General features: G+C 40.2%; 1 protein-coding gene across 1 annotated transcript; it reads left to right on the plus strand.

Annotated features, from left to right (window-relative positions):
* The first annotated feature begins 11,787 nt into the window (after positions 1-11,787).
* LOC110223961 (olfactory receptor 4S2-like) lies at positions 11,788-12,723 on the plus strand. The gene has a single exon (XM_021009745.2). The coding sequence runs from the start codon at positions 11,788-11,790 to the stop codon at positions 12,721-12,723; it is 936 nt and encodes a 311-aa protein (XP_020865404.1).
* The last annotated feature ends 3,930 nt before the right edge of the window (positions 12,724-16,653 follow it).

Below are 16,653 nucleotides of genomic sequence, written 5' to 3' on the forward strand. Positions count from 1 at the left end.
TGCCATTTATATAATACTTTAAGGTTTGTGAAGTACTTAATAAATAACATCTAACCTCATCCTCACAACAACCCTGGGAGGCAGGTGCTATTATTATCCCCATTTTGTAGATGAGGAAACTGAAGTTGATAGCAGTTAAGTGACTTACCCAGGGCCACACAGCTAGGATGTGTCTGAGGCAGGATTTGAACTAAGGACTTCCTGACTCCAAAACCAGGACTCTATCCACTGAACCGTCTCTAAGTAGATGACACTCAAATCTTTGTTTCTGACTTGGTCTTTCTTCCACACTCCAAATCTGCATTCCCAGTTGCCCAAATGGACACCTCACCTGGATCTCCTGCTGGGATTTCATACTCAAAAAGGTTCAAAACTGAATGCATCATATTCCACCTTAGCCTTCCCTTCCTCCTTGCTTTGGTCAGTGGTACCACCCATGCTTAGAACCTTATCGTCATCTTTGAAACCTCCTTCACTGTCAATGTTCACATAGCAAATTGGTGGTAAACCTGAGAATAAAGAGCTCCTTCAATGGATTTTGTGGTTTTTTTTTCTTCTTCTCCAGGATCTTCATAATCTGCATCACCTTGTCTTCCTAACCACACCCCTACTCCCCTTTGGCCAGGAACTCTAAGCTCTATCTGGTCAAGCTGATCTATTGACCATCCCCTAAATGTCAAAATCAATCAACAAGTATTTTAAAATACTTACCATGTGCCAGTCATTGTGCTAAAAGCTGGAGATACAAAAAATGATCCCATATCATGTGCTCACTTGTCTCTGTAACCTTGCTGAACTTCTCCTCTCTCCTCCCTTTCCTTATGACTTCTTACCCATCCATTGAGGTCCAATCTGAAAATCATTTCCATTGAGCCTTCTCTGATTCCATACCCCCTCAGGCATTAATGAACTTCCTACATCAGACATAGAATCATAAAATCATAGAATTTCGGAGTTGGAAGAGGGGACATCATTGAGCACTTAATCCAACCCACATCTAGAAAAGTATTCTCACTACAACACACTCAATAGGGGTCATCCAGCCTTGGAATATCTGCAGTGAAGGGAAACTTACTACCTCCCCATTTTACTTTGGGATAGGTAGCTCTGATTGGGAGTTTTAAAAAAATTTTAATTAATTTATTTTGAATTATCATCAATCACTTCCATAAGCTTTTAAGTTTTAAATTTTTCTCCCTCTCCTTCCCCACCTCCCTCCCCAAGATGACACACAATCTGATACAGGCTATACATATACATTCCTATTAAACATATTTTCACATTAGTGATGTTGTAGGTAAGAATTAGAACCAATAGAAGGAACCACCAGAAAGAGGAAATAAAACACAACAGAAGAAAAAAAATAGCAAATAGTGTGCTTCGATACGCATTCAAACTCCATAGTCAGTTCTTCTTTGTGGATAGCATTTTCTATCATGAGGCCTTTGCAGATGTTTTAGATCCTTGTATTGCTGAGAAGAGTTAAGTTTATCAATATTAGTCATCCCACAATGTGGCTGTTACTGTGTACAATGTTCTCCTGGTACTGCTCACTTCACTCAGCATCAGACCATGCAAGTCTTTCCAGGTTTTTCTGAAGTCAGCCTGTTCATCATTTCTTATAGCACAATAGTATTCCATTACATTCATATACCACAACTTGCTCAGCCATTCCCCAATTGATGGGCATCCTCTCAATTTTGTTTGGGAGTTTTTTAAGCCCAAACTTGCCTCACAAAGCACCCCTCTTTCTAACCTTTGATGCCTTTATTGTATATTATTGTGTATTATAGTTACTTGTGTTTGTCTTATCACTATGAGACATATACCTTATTTAATATATATCACTACTAGAAATATATCTTATTATATTTACTAGACCACATCTTATTTAAACTTCCTATCTCCTCCATCTCTTAGCACCGTGTTCTGCAGACAGGACATGATGCCCCTTATTCCACTGCACTCCTTTGCCTAGCTTCCCTGTTTCTGTTAAAGGTGTCACCGTCCATTCAGTCACTCCAGTGCCTAATCTTGGTGTTACATTTGACTTCCCTCTTTCTGATACACGTCATATCTGTTAGTGGCAAGACTGCTTGATTCTTTGTCCACAACATTTATTGTCTACATCTACCCTCACTCACATACATCATCATCCCCTACTTCAGGCTCTCATCATCTCTCATCTAGAGACTGTATTAGCCTCCAAATTCCTTTGGGCTTCCGCAGTCTTTCCTTTCCCCTTCTATCCTCCATACAACTGTCAAATATACATTTTTAAAATGCAGATCTGATCAGTCACTCCTCTACTCAAAAACCTTCAGCAGCTCCCATTTACTTCTAGGATGAAATACAAAATGCTTATCCTTTCATTTATTGTCATCCACAATCTACCTCCCACTTACCTTTCCAATTTTCTTTGATATTTCTCCCTTTCACACATTATCTGTTCCGTTCAAACATATGTGTGGTTCACCACAAATGACATCCCATTAGGTCATTCCATGAGCACATGAAAAGAATAGTATGTGTTCTAGGCAATGAGGCAGCAAAGGCAGCTAGGTGGCACCACAATGCATAGAGTGCTGGTACTAGAGTCAGGAAGACTCATCTTCCAAGTTGGAATCTGGCCTCAGACACTTCCTAACTGTGTGACCCTGGGCAAGTCACTTTATCCTGTTTGCTTCAGTTTCCTCATGTATAAAATGATCTGGAGAAGAAAATGGCAAGCCAGTCCTTTATCTTTGTTAAGAAAACCCCAAATGAACTCACAGACAGTCGGACATGACTGAACAACAAAGGAAAAAAAAAGCAGTGCAGATATAAAGACAAAGAATGCAACAATCCATCCTCTCAAAGAGTTTATGTTCCATTGGAGGAGGTGACTGTTTGATCTTCCACCCCCTGCAAAAGCTGGCTCCCAATATTTGGAATGCCCAACCTTGCATCTACCTCTTAGAATATTTGGCTTCTCTGAAATCACAGCTCAAGTCCTATCTTCCACACACGACCTTTGCTCACGTCCTTCAGTTATTAGAGCTTTATACATATTGAAATCAGGTTTGTAGCTTCGTATGCTTAATATTTACCTGTTTGTATGTCATATTCCCTGGTAGAATGCAAGCTTCTTGAAGGCAGAGTTGGTTTGTTTTTTGTATTCTATTTTTGTATCCCCACTGTCTATGTGGTAGCTGCTCAATAAATATTTGTTTAGTTGAATTGAGAGAAGTCATTTAATAACTTTTCGTTTAATTAAAATTCAGAATGTTAGAAAAGAACCCACTTAGATAATTGACAATAGTCTTACTTGCAAAATGGGCCAGACCAGAAGACCCAAGGTGATTGGTTTCCTGAGTGTCCCAAAAGTCCAGAGGAGACACTTGGCACACTCTCTTCCCAGTAGGCTTCTGTGCTGGACCAGTGCAGCAGAAAACTGAGTTCCTGCTTGGCCCAAAGCTTCCAGATATAAAAACTCTTGGGAGCTAATTACATGGCCCAGTGAATGGGCCAGGGATTATGCCTTAGCTCTTGAGTCACCTGGAAGTCCAGAGGGCTTGTCTGCCTCTTTCCCAAGCTGTCCCACTTTACTTTGGATAGAGTCACTCTTCAAGGAGCCTGTGGACCTTAGAGTGAGGGTGAGATGACTTTCAGATCATCTGTCAGTTCCATTCAGTCCCACAAGTAAGTGCTGGATCCCTATCAAGGGTATAGCACTGTAAGGTTCAGGATGCTTTTCTTGTTTCCTAAATAGATACTTGGGGTCCGGTACCCTCAGCAGAACTGGATTTCTTAAACTGGGAATAGAGAGGGGAAGCCATATTTTTTCATTGGGTGACTGCTCCTCCCTGAGTGATAGTTGCTGTCATCTCCAGGCAGCTAATGCCCCTTGAAGTAGAAAACCAGTACAGGGACATAACAGAGCAGGAGAGGAATAGGAACCAGACACCTTGAAATTTTCCAAGTAAGACAATGTCTTTGAATGTCCATCATTCTTGGCTGTATTTATCCCCTTGTATTTATCTATGACTAGATCTGTGCTAGAAAATACTTAGGCCAACTGAACTGATTTAGAAACTAGAGACCAAGCTGCACAGCCTTCTTTGTATTATTAATAATAATAGGGATAGGAAAAATGGCTGGATCTGTGATTTCATTGATTTAGGGAAATCTCATATAGATAAGAAATTAGCAATGCAGATTAACACCTTCTAACTTACACTCTTAGAGAACTCGTTGCCTAGAGCACTGGGGGTTGTGTCATGTAGCCAGTATGTCAGAGGCAGGATTTGAAGAGAAGCTTTCCTAGCCTAAGTTGGACTCCCTTTCTGCTGTGCTAAACACTGCCTATCATTCATATTAGAGGCCAGTTATATAATTCTTTAAGGTTTGCAAAGTACATTATAGACATGATCCCATTCAACCCTCATAACAACCCTGTTAAATAAGTACTATTATTATTCTATCCATTTTATAGATGAGGAAAGTAAAGGTGAGGGGAGAGGAGGAAATGACTTGCTCGGAATCACACAAGTAGTAAATAGTATATGTAAAAAAGGGATTTGAGCCCGGTATTCCTGATTCTCAGAGCTCTAGTTTATTTTTTGCTTGCCCAAAGTTAATTTTTTTTACTTGTTCTTAGTTTACTTGTTTTTAGTTTATTTTTCACTTGTTCTACTTTGTGGTCCCGCCCACCCCCGACCTACAGCTTAGTATCTGTAATTTATAATGTTAGAGAGTTGTCTGGGGCACTAAGAAATTAATTTTCTCAGGGTTATATAGCCAGTGGGTGTCAGATATGGGACTTGAACCAAGGCCTTCCTGTCGCTGAGGCCAGCCCTCTCTGCATGATGCCATTCCGCTTCTCACTGAACCTGACTGACTAGACATCTCAGTTCCTGCAGAAAGTGCCCTGAGCCTTTTCCTTTCTGGCAAGTCTATTTTGCAGCTGATCCTTATGATTCAGTCTCCTACTTAAGGAAGAAGAGGAAGGTTAATATCAACTCTTTCTCTCCCTCTCCTCCCCTTCTACTCCTTGTCATGCCTCAATATTATCACACCCTCTCTTCTCTTTCCCTCCCATCTTGGAAGAAGTAGTGCCGCTTCCATCTTCTTTTCCAAGACATTGCTGCAATGGTGATCTGCTACCTCCTCTACCCAACTTCTACCTGTCAATCTTTTCTTCACTATTGGCTCCTTCAATGAATGAATGCATAGTAATGCTCAGGGCTCCCCAGTTCTAAAAAAAAAGCCTTTCTTTGACTCTTCCACTCCATTGCACAATCAGCATTTTTCCCATCCTGCACTGCTAAATTTCTTCAGAGATCTGTCCCGGGATACCCTGGAGCCATCTCAAAATCAAGGCTTGGTTTATTGTTTTGTCGACTGTCTAGACTTAAGAAAGTTGTGGAGAGATGATAATAATGCAAATCATTTACACTTAAATGTGTCATTCACCCTTTTTTTTGGGAGGGGGTCAGTTGTTAAAGGTTTACCACAACACCTCTACTTCGTTTCTTCTCAGTCCTCAACCCCTCATGGATCAGGCTTCCTCTTCCAGGGCACCATACTCCATATGAAGCCTGACCAAGGAAGAGTATGATTCTGAACAGGATACTTCTCCAAACAGCTGAGGTTAGCATTTCTTCTTGCATGCTATAGGCATGCTTTGAGCTTCCAGTGCTCTGAAACCCTCAGACCTTTTTCATAGGAATTGCTATTTAGCCATGACTTTTCTTTTTTTTTTTTTGTAAATTTTTAAATTCATTTTAAACTTAAATACAAAATGATAAAAGAAAAAAAAGGAATGTTTGCACATACACAGAACATTGGAAAAGATTCAATACAAAACAATAAATTTCCATTTCAAGAAAATCTATATAATAAATACTACGCATTATTTTCAAGTACCCAGTTTTTCTTTGCTTCCTTCCAGGTTTTCTTTTGTTCTCTGTTGTGTACTTTTTACTTTGTTTCCCTCCCTCTCCCTCCCCCCACCCTAAAGAAGGCTACAATTAGATGTGCACACACACATGTGTAGATATCTATAAACATACACATATATACACATACACACTCATATACATATATATATAAAACCATGCTATTCATATTCCCATATAACTGTTTCTCTGGAGCTAACTAGCATCTTCCTTCATAAGTCCAAGTCTTTCCATGTTTTTCTAAATTAACCAGCTCATCATTTCCTATCCCATAGCAATAGTCCAATACAATCACATCTGGTCTCAGAGATTGTCTATGAAAGTTTTTCCCCAACTTTCTGCATTCCTTCTATTCTTGGCTCTGTTAGTTTTCTTGATACAAGAAAATTTTAATTCCAAATAATCTAAATCATCCATTTATACTTCAGCAATGCTCTCACTTTATAATATAGTTTAAGGTATGATACAGCTGGGCCATGCTTTTCCACCCGTGTTTGTGAATTTGATTTTTTTTTTAACAGATATGGCATTTTATAACAAATATACATTAAATTTGATCTTATTTGACTCTATCCATAGGTTTAGCTTGCTGACATCTTTTTAGATCTGGAGTCTGTCATCAGATGTCAAGCACTTCACCATCTATACATCTGACTAGTGTGCCATCTCTGGCTTTGCACTGATTGTAAAAATATTTCCTAGCACTGGGTAGATAGGTGGGGCACTCCATTAGAAACCTCTTTTCAAGTTGACATAATTTCATTAATGTTGGCTTTTTGGGTCAGTGACTAAATTAGCATGCATTAAGCACCTACTATGTGTCTCCAGGCATTGCTCTAAGTATTAGGGATAGAAAGAAACGCAAAAAACAGTCTCTGCTTTTGAGAAAGTCAAAATCAAATGAGGAGGAGACAACATGCAAACAGCTACATACAAACCAGATATACACAGGATAAATTGGAGGTGATCTTAGAGGGAAATTACTAAGATTATGGAGGACTGGGAAAACCTTCTAGCAGAAAGTGGGATGTTAGAGGGATGGCAGGGGCACTAGGTGGGAGCTGGGTGGTGCAGTGGATAGAGTGCTGGGCCTGAAGTCAGAAAGACTTATCTTCCTGAGTTCAAGTCTGGCCTCAGACATTACTGTGTGACCGTGGGCAAGTCACTAACGCCCATTTACCTCAGTTTTCCTTATCTGTAAAATGAGGTGGAGAAGGAAATGATAAACCACTCAGGTATCTTTGCTGAGAAAACCCCAAACAGGGTCACAAGAGTCAGATGTGACTGAGACGTCTGGACAATGACAACAACATAATAGGGAAACCAGGAGGTGGAGATGAGATAGGAGAGCATGCTAGGCATGTGGACAGGCAGGGAAAACACTCCATCAGGAGATGGAGTCATGGAAAGGAAGAGTAAGGGGGCCAGAGTCACTGGATCAGAGTATGTGCAGAGAAATAAGGTACAGGAAGACTTAGAAAGGCCAGAATGGGGCAGATGATGAAGGGCTTTTGCAGAGAGAGGATTTTATATTTGATCCTTGAGGTAATAGTAGGATATAGCCATGATGTGGCTAGATATGGTTTTTTAAAAAGTAGATATGGCTTTAGGACGATCATTTTGACAGCTGAGTGGAGGGTGGATTAGGTGGGGAGAGATGAGGCTGGGAGATCAGTTAGCAGGTTAGTGCAATAGTCCAGTAGGAAATCCTGCCCTAGGGTGGTTTCAATGTGGGAGGTGAGAAGCAGGCACATATGAGAGATTTTATGGAAAAAGAAAAAGAACCTACATGTTCTAAAATGTTTATAGCAGCCCTCTTTGTGGTGGCAAAAAATCAGAAATTGCAGGAATGCCCGTCAATTGGGGAATGGCTGAACAAGTTGTGATGGTATGTGATTGTAATGGAATACTATTGTGCTTTAAGAAATGATGAGCCATGGCAGCTAGGTGGCGCAGTGGATAGAGCACTGGCCCTGAAGTCAGGAGGACCTGAGTTCAAATGTGACCTCAGACACACAACACTTACTAGCTTGGTGACTGGGCAAGTCACTTAACCCCAATTGCCTCACTTAAAAAAACCCAAAATGATGAGCAGGTGGACTTCAGAAAAACCTGGCAAGACTTGTATGAGATAATGGAGAGTGAAATGAGTAGAACCGAGAGAACATTGTATGCAGTCACAGCAATATTATTTTAAGAACAACTTGGAGTAAGTAAGTCATTTTGACTATTATAAATACCCAAATTAGCTACAAAGGACGTATGAAAGAAGACATTATCTTTATCTACAGAAAGATCTATTAAATAGCAGTATGTATAGAATGATTTTACACATACACACACACACATACCCACACACGCACACACACATACAAACACACACACATACACACACATTTCTGTCTGATGGTAGCCATCTCTAGGCAGGTGTGCAGGGGAGAGAAGAAAAAAAGGAAAAAGTTACATGATAACTTCATTATATATTTAAAAGGATTAGCAAGTTGTATATAACGGATTTGCGGTTTCATGTACAAGCACCTTTTTTTACTACTATGCTATGGAAATGCTGATTTTATTTCAAAAAATAAAAATAATAATAATAAAAAAGAAATGACAGACCATGAAAACTGGTAGGACACAGGGAGTGAGAGGGAGACGTGGAGGATGATAGCTCGCTTTTGGGTCCAGGTGACTAGAAAGGTAGTGAGAGGGAGGAAGTTAGAAGAGGGAGGGCTTGAGGGAAAGATAAGAGTTCCATTTTGTGAGGGCATCCAAATAGTTCTGAACCCAGCTAATTTACTATGATCAACAAATATCTGTTCTCTTAATCCGTCAAAAGATAACTGTCAAAAGACTTTTTCAGTGCTTTGATAAAATCTAAATATCATATGTCTGCAACATTCCCCTGATAGTCTAGGAACCCTGTTAGAAAAGGGAAGGGAAGTGAATCTGGTCAGACCCGGGCCTGCTGAAGCTTTGCCTGCATTTAGCAGCTGCTCCTTCCTTTTCTAAATGCTTGCAGAAAACTCGCCCTTGAGCAAATCTTCGAGAATTATTCCAGAAACGAAAGTCAGATTCTCTGGTTAGTGGTTTTCTGATTACCCTCCAATGCCTTTTTATGAAAAGGGGACATCTGTGTTTCTCCAGTCCCATGGCACCTTTCTTGTTCTCTAAAATAACAACAACGACATCAACAATAATAGATACAATTTAGACAATTTATATAATATAAAGTGTTTCACAGCACTGTGCCTAGCACATGGCTGATGCTCAACAAATGCTTATTGTCAGACTCTTGCCTCACTATGTCTGCATGATGTCGTTTGGTCTTTCCTAGATCACCAATAGTCACTCAGCAATCACTTCTCAGGTACCACCTTTGGCAGGAAGCCTTCCCCTCTCCACCTCCCCTGACCCCAGGCTGCTGCTAAAGCCTTCCCCTTTCAGGTTACCTTCCCTCTACTCTCCATGTATCATGCATATACTACTTTAAGTACCCCTTATTAGGATGTATGCTCTTAGATAGTTGTTGTTCAGTTGTGACCCCATTTGGGGTTTCCTTGTCACAGATACTGGGGTGGTTTACCATCTCCTTTTCCAGCTCATTTTATAGATGAGGAAACTGAGGCAGAGAGGGCTAAGTGACTTGCCCAGGGTCACACAGTTGGTGTCTGAAGCTGGATTTGAACTCATGTTTTCATGATCCCAGACCCGGTGCTCTATCCACTGCCCCACCTAGCTGCCCCTTTTAGATGGTAGAGACTATTTTTGTGTGTCCTTTGTATCCCCAGAACTTAACACAGTGCCTCAAACGTAGTAAACACTTAATCCATCCTTATTGATGGAATGGTTACTCTAGATCTAGGACAAGTACATCTTGAACTCCTCAGGGCAGTTGGATTCTCATTCCTCCCTTATCCAGGGATTCCCTTCCCAGCTAAGGTTCTTTCTATGTCTGACATTGTATGTACTATGGTCTCTTCTGCCTCTGATGTTCTGTGATCTGCGTTCTAAAATCCCTTGCAGTGCTAACATCTTTTGAGCTTCTGAGTTGATCAGATACATTTATTGAGGGTCAGTCATGCTGGGCAGTGCTAGGAGTGATGAAATGAGGTGAGGAGTCAACCTGGGTGGGGGGGGGGTGAGAAGATTCAGTGGATAGAAGGCAAGGCTTTCTCACTTCCTTATCTGAATTTGCTTCCATGGGAACCGGCATGTAGCCACTTCCCACCTGCCTTGCTGATGGCTCCGCAAATGTGGTCAAGGAACAAAGACTCATATCAGAGTCAGAATCAGAACGTCAGAGCTGGGAAGGACTTCAGAGCTTCTGTAGCCCAACCACGTCACTTTACATATGAAGACACTGAGGCCCAGGGAAGGGAAGTCAAATGTCCAGAGCCACACAAATGCACTGCAGGGCCAAGATTAAAGGCCCAAAGGACTTGGCTTTTGGTCCTGGGCTCTTTCTATGACAGCAAAATGTGTCAATGAGAATTAAAAGCTGCTAGTGAGCATCTTTCTTACTGATTCTGTTTCTTCAGTGTCTTAATTGCCTAAAATTCTGCTGCAAAGAGTGAATCAGATGGCTGATTTTTCTTTGTTTTTTATTTTGAGAAGAGGATTGTAGCATAGGATTCAGGAAGACCCATGTTTGAATCATTCTAGTATTGCTAGCTGTGTGAGATGAGTGAAAATCTGAGAGAGTTTCTGGATAATTAATAATTAATTTATTAATTAGATTAGCAAATAATCAGTACTTTGATGGTCAGTGGTTTCTCTAGGTAACCAAAGACTCCAACCATTGGGATTATGGAATGTTTAAATACCTTTGGGAAAGTGGGTGTCCCTGACAGGTGAGATCAACCGTGATTGATAACAATCAATCAGGGGTAGACATATGAATGAGGAGGTGGTCTAAAAGCCTTCAGCTCCTCCTCCTGAGAATGTGACTTGATCATGAGACTCAGCTGCCTCCAGCAATCTGGACAAAAGAATCCATCTCTACCCAGACCACTCTGGTTAGTTTTTTCCTTCATAAGCTGAGTCACCCTAAATTCTCATGGAAGGTTCCAAGGATAGGGCCTTATTTCCTAAGGACAGGAACTCACCTAGACCAGATCCTGTTAGTAAGGTCTTCTAGCTGGTTGGGGTTCACCCAAGATAAAGAAGCATGTACCCAGAGGACTTGGACAATCTCATCTACTAGCAATGTCCTTCAGAGACTGGCTGAATAACCAGTTGGGCTGGTCCCTAAATGAGGAACAGGAAAAGAAAAACTTCATTCTAATTTAATAATTGGTTATTAATATAAGAGAAATAATCATTTCTCTCATGTGTGACCCTTGGCAGTCACTTAACTCCTCTGGGCCTCAGGTACCTTTTAGAAAGTCATAGATGGGTTGTGAGGTATTTTTTTTTTGGGGGTGGTGGAATAGTAGTTCCCACAATGACAATTTCCAAGAAGGAACTAGGAAAGGAAAGACTAGGACATAGCTTTGTCACTGAATTACTGTGTGACCTTGGGCAAGTCACATTCTGGGTCTCAGCTTTTTAATCTAGATATTGAAAGTTTGGACTAGATCGCCTAATGAGGTCTCTCCCAGGTGTACATCTATGATTCTATGATGTTTTATGTAGGAACATAGTAATTTTAACTCTTTGATGTATTCATTTCATTACCTCCCCACCACCCACCCCAGTGTACCACTGAGCTAGAGCTTTAAGGTACTGTATTTAGCAAAAGTTGGCATTGATTTCACATATGACCCATGACTAATGACATTCTTATTTCCTCATACCCACAGGTAAATTTCCACAGTTTGGCTCACTTGAAAACTGTCAAGATCTCATGGAAAGTAATGTCACAGAATTTGTTCTGATAGGTCTGTCCCAGAATGAGATGGTACAGCAAGTATGCTTCTTACTCTTCTTACTTTTTTACACAATCATCATCTTTGGGAACTTTCTCATCATCTTGACCATCACTGTCAGCCCAAATCTCAACTCTCCCATGTACTTCTTCCTCTGTTTCTTATCTTTTGTTGACATTTGCTTTTCTTCTGTCACTGCTCCAAAATTGATTGTAGACTTCCAAGCCAAGGTCAAGACCATCTCCTTTGTAAGTTGCATGGCTCAGCTCTTTGGGGTCCATTTCTTTGGCTGCACTGAGATCTTCATCCTCACAGTGATGGCCTATGACAGGTATGTGGCCATCTGTAAGCCCCTACACTATACAACCATTATGGACGAAAGGGTCTGTATCATATTGATGGTGAGTTGTTGGGCGGGGGGCTTCATTCATTCTAGTATACAGACCCTTCTCACTCTCTGGCTGCCCTTCTGTGGTCCCAATCTGATTGACCATTACTTCTGTGATGTCCATCCCCTCTTGAAGCTGGCCTGCACAGACACTTATGTAGTGGGCATCATTGTGGTGGCCAATAGTGGTATGATATCCTTGAGCTGCTTCATCATTCTTGTGGGCTCCTATGCTGTCATACTTCTCTCCCTCAGGACCCCCTCCTCAGAGGGTAGGCGCAAGGCACTCTCTACCTGTGCTTCCCATATCATGGTGGTAATTTTGTTCTTTGCACCATGTATCTTCATCTACATGCGGCCTTCAACCACCTTCACAGAAGATAAGATGGTAGCTGTGTTCTATACCATCATAACCCCCATGTTGAACCCATTGATCTACACTCTGAGGAATGCAGATGTGAAGAATGCCATGAAGAGGCGATGGAGCAAGAAAGTGACGGAAGAGACAAATAAAGACCCTAAATGAGACTGAACTATGATTGTACCAACTAATAGTGGGATGGTAGAAGACCTTCTTGTATTTTTCCTTAAATCTGCCACTCACATGACCTAGGAAAGACCTTGTCATTTTCACTCCTCAAATCAACCCCCTCTGATCTGTGATTTCTTTCAATTTGTCCTTTACTCATTTAATGACCAGGTGGCATTGATAACCCCTCACCTGATCCTGTTCAGTAAAGAGCCTCTGGCTCTCAGGAGTTCCATGTTCATATCCACTATTTGTGCACATGCCTAGTGAGTATAATAATGGAGTCAACCCTTCATAGAAGCAGACAAACATGCCTAGATAGTATGTGTAGCCTTTGTTAGGATTGCATCAACAAATACAATAAATAATACCTAACCACACAAAAAATATCTATTGAATGGCCCATTCCCTCTTAGATTCTGGGTATATGTAGAATTGTATGGGATTGATAAAAACTCAGGGTTTCTAGGAAATGCATAATTTAAGTTTATTTAGTTCCTCATAGTTACAAGTCTTGTGAGTGGGCAGAGAAGTGCCTAGTTAATCTTGACTCATGTTTTCAGTAAGGCCTGTCGTTGGATGATAACACAAACTCTGGATTCAGAATTTGCAGCTCTTCTTAGGGTGTTGTGCTTGGGATCTTGTATGAACTGGAACTCATGCAAGTTGGTGCTTTCTTTGGTCTCTATCACTGGCAGAAATATTGAATGATTTGAGCCTTGGGTAGCCCACCATGAAGCAGGCTAAGCAGATTCAACAGCCATTCCCTGCAAGGAGCATACTTGCTGTAGCATCTCATTCTGGGACAGACCTGTCAGAACAAATTCTGTGAAATTACTTTCTATGAGATCTTGACAGTTTTCAAGTGAGCCAAACCGTGGAAATTTACCTGAGGGTATGAGGAAATAAGAATGCCATGATATAGTAGGTTATTCCACCCCCCCCCCCAAAAAAAAAAGTTAATGAAGTTATTTCTGTAAATTGATTGATCCAGGATCCCAAGGCTCAAGCCACTGATACATCTTTCTATTTGCCTAAACGTATAAAAGAGGCCAGTCTATGAGGAATCAGTGTCCCTCAGACTTGGTGGATGTCTAACTTCTGTGTGAGTCACCACTTTCACCTGACTAGATGCAATTCAATATGAAGAGACAAATGCATCTATTAAAACCATGGCTATCTCCTTGGTGGGGGTGCAGGGGAGGAGTGTATCATTTCAATGCCATGATTCAGCAAACATATTATCAATTTTTAGATTGTCTATGAGTATCTCATTTCATCCTGATTTGAAACCCAACCTACCAGACTGTTCAAGTCAGACCTGACCTCTAAACACTTCCCCTTTATCTACAAATGACCTTGACAGCAAGATTCCCTTATTGGAGCTACATTGTATCACTTCCTGTCTCATTCTCCAGTCCATGCTCTATGGATCCACACAGTAGGGTGGTGTAGAGGCAGACAGAGTCAGAAGGACACTGTATCAACCCATGAAATTTGGGAGCATGATCCCTATAATTCCAATTTCACAGGTTTGTGGAGAGGACCAAAGGATACCCCGGATATAAAGGTACTTTATAAATATTGAAGAACTACGTACATGTCAACTATTATCTGCTAGGAAAAGTGCTATAGAAACAAAGGAGAATTGCTTTTTAGCAACAGAAGCTGCTTAGACTCTGGTGTTGAACACAACGTTTGACACTCCCTGGTTGTACTGATCACAAAACCCTTTTCAAGGAGCCCCTTAACCTCGTAACATATTCAATCTAGTCAACTTTGTCAAGGACAGATCTACATCTTGGTATTGAAAGAAAGGACACACGTAATTGTTGAGCCACTGTCAATGATCTTCAGAAGACTGTAGAGAATGGGAGCCTGGTAAGAATAGAATAAGGGCAAATGTGCTGATGTAAAAAGAAAAGAAAAGAAAAGAATAAGACCTAAAAATTACTGACCAGTGAGCTTGATTTAGGTTCCTAGCAAATTCTACAATTGTAAGTTAGATTTCCACTGTTTTCTTTTTTGCTCTTAAGCAGGAGAATAAGTTTATGATTGCCAATTAAAATGGCAGACAGAATCCCAGTAGATAATGAACGATTAAAAAAAAAGGATTCTTATTAATAATAGCCAGCATTTATATAGTGCTTTAAGTTTCAGAACACACTTTACAAATATTATTTAATCTGATGATGAGCAGGATGCTCTAGAAAAACCTGGAAACACTTACATGAATTGATGCAAAGTAGAATGAGCAGAATCAGGGGAATATTGTACGCAGTAACAACAATAAAGTATGTAGAACCAGGAGAACAATTTATACAATAACAATCCTATAAAGAGAAACAAACAACTTTGAAAGACGGGAACTCTGATCAATATAATGCCCTACCACAGTTCCAGAGGAATCATGTTGAAACATGCTATCTACCTTCACATTGACAGGTGATGGATTCAGAGGGCAGATTGAAGCGCATATATATGTGTGTGTGTGTGTGTGTGTGTGTGTGTGTGTGTGTGTGTGTGTGTGTGTGTATGTGTGTATATATATGTGTGTGTGTGTGTATGTGTGTATATATATATGTGTGTGTGTGTATGTGTGTATATATATATGTGTATATGTGTATATATGTACATATATGTATACACACACATATATAGGCAAGGGACATGGCTAATGTGGGAATTTGTTTTGCTTGACTATGCATATTTGTAACAGGTATGTTTTATTTATTTTTACAATGGGTGGGGAAGGGTCATATGAGAGGGAGAGAATTGAGGAATGATAATAAAATAAAATTAGATAAGAAAGAACAGGGTTTTATGGGAGTTTTCTCCTTATCAATAACTTCCTTGGGACTATATATGCTAATAGTGGAATTTTTGCATCAAAGGATCCGGACATTTTAGTCACATTCTTTGCATAATTCCAAAATGCTTTCTGAAATGCTCACACTAATTCACAGCTCTAACATTGCATTCGTGTGTACATCTTCCCACAATGCCTCCAAAATGGATGTTTTTTCATCTTGTGTCATCTTTGAAAATTTGCTGCAGTGAAACCTCAGGGTTTTTTAAATTTTCATTGCTTTTAGTATTAGTGATTTGGAGCATTTTAATCCGTATTTCACAGCTCTTCTTTTGACACTTGTTTTTATTTATATCCTATGACCCTGTCTATTAGGGAATAGTTTTAGTTTTACAAATATCTATTACATAAGCACTTAAAATAACATTTGTTTATTAATTCCCTTCCCACCACAAACTTCTTTGACTGTTGCTAACTAAAACAACCTTCCTGCTAAGCTGCTTTCCTCCCATGAGGAGGCTTTGGAGCATTTGATAATTGAGTCAAAGCTACTGTCACTCTGATTTTCCCCTATGATAATTCCAAAGAGGAAATAGTTAATCCTACTCAAAGTAGTTATGGTGCTCCTTCCCAGTCTGTTCCCTCTCACCTTGATATAATTCTAAATTACAGATCCTTGCCTTTTTTAAGGTTTCTAAGAGTTTTACTCAGCACAATGTTGTTTGATCGTCACAATTTTTCTTTCAGGTTTTGCAGATATTATTCCCTCATTTTACTGACGTGCAAGTTGAGGCTCAAAAGTTAATTACCTTGCCCTGCACCACACAACTAGCCAGTGTCAGAAGTGGCATTAGAACTCAGGTCTTCCTTATTGTGTGACCAGTGATATTTCTAATACATTGTGATTCATCTATAATTTGACCTCTTACTATTTACTTTGAAGAAATTCTCAGTGGATCAGCCCGTAGAAGGTCCTAGCCAGGCTTAAGCCTTTGCTCCTTTCCTCCTCCTTCCTCTTTATTGTTGTCTCTCTCTAAGTGATTATCTTGGAATTCTTAAGGATGAAGACAACCGTCAAGATTTAAAAAAAAATACCTGAATAGAATTTAGAGTAAAAA

Source organism: Phascolarctos cinereus, unplaced genomic scaffold (assembly GCF_003287225.1).
Source record: "Phascolarctos cinereus isolate Bilbo 61053 unplaced genomic scaffold, phaCin_HiC Scaffold_9;HRSCAF=440, whole genome shotgun sequence".
NCBI classification, from domain to species: Eukaryota; Metazoa; Chordata; class Mammalia; order Diprotodontia; family Phascolarctidae; genus Phascolarctos; species Phascolarctos cinereus.

Coding starts and splice junctions, on each gene's coding strand:
- LOC110223961 (XM_021009745.2), top strand. CDS start 11,788: ATGGAAAGTAATGTCACAGAATTTGTTCTGATAGGTCTGTCCCAGAAT.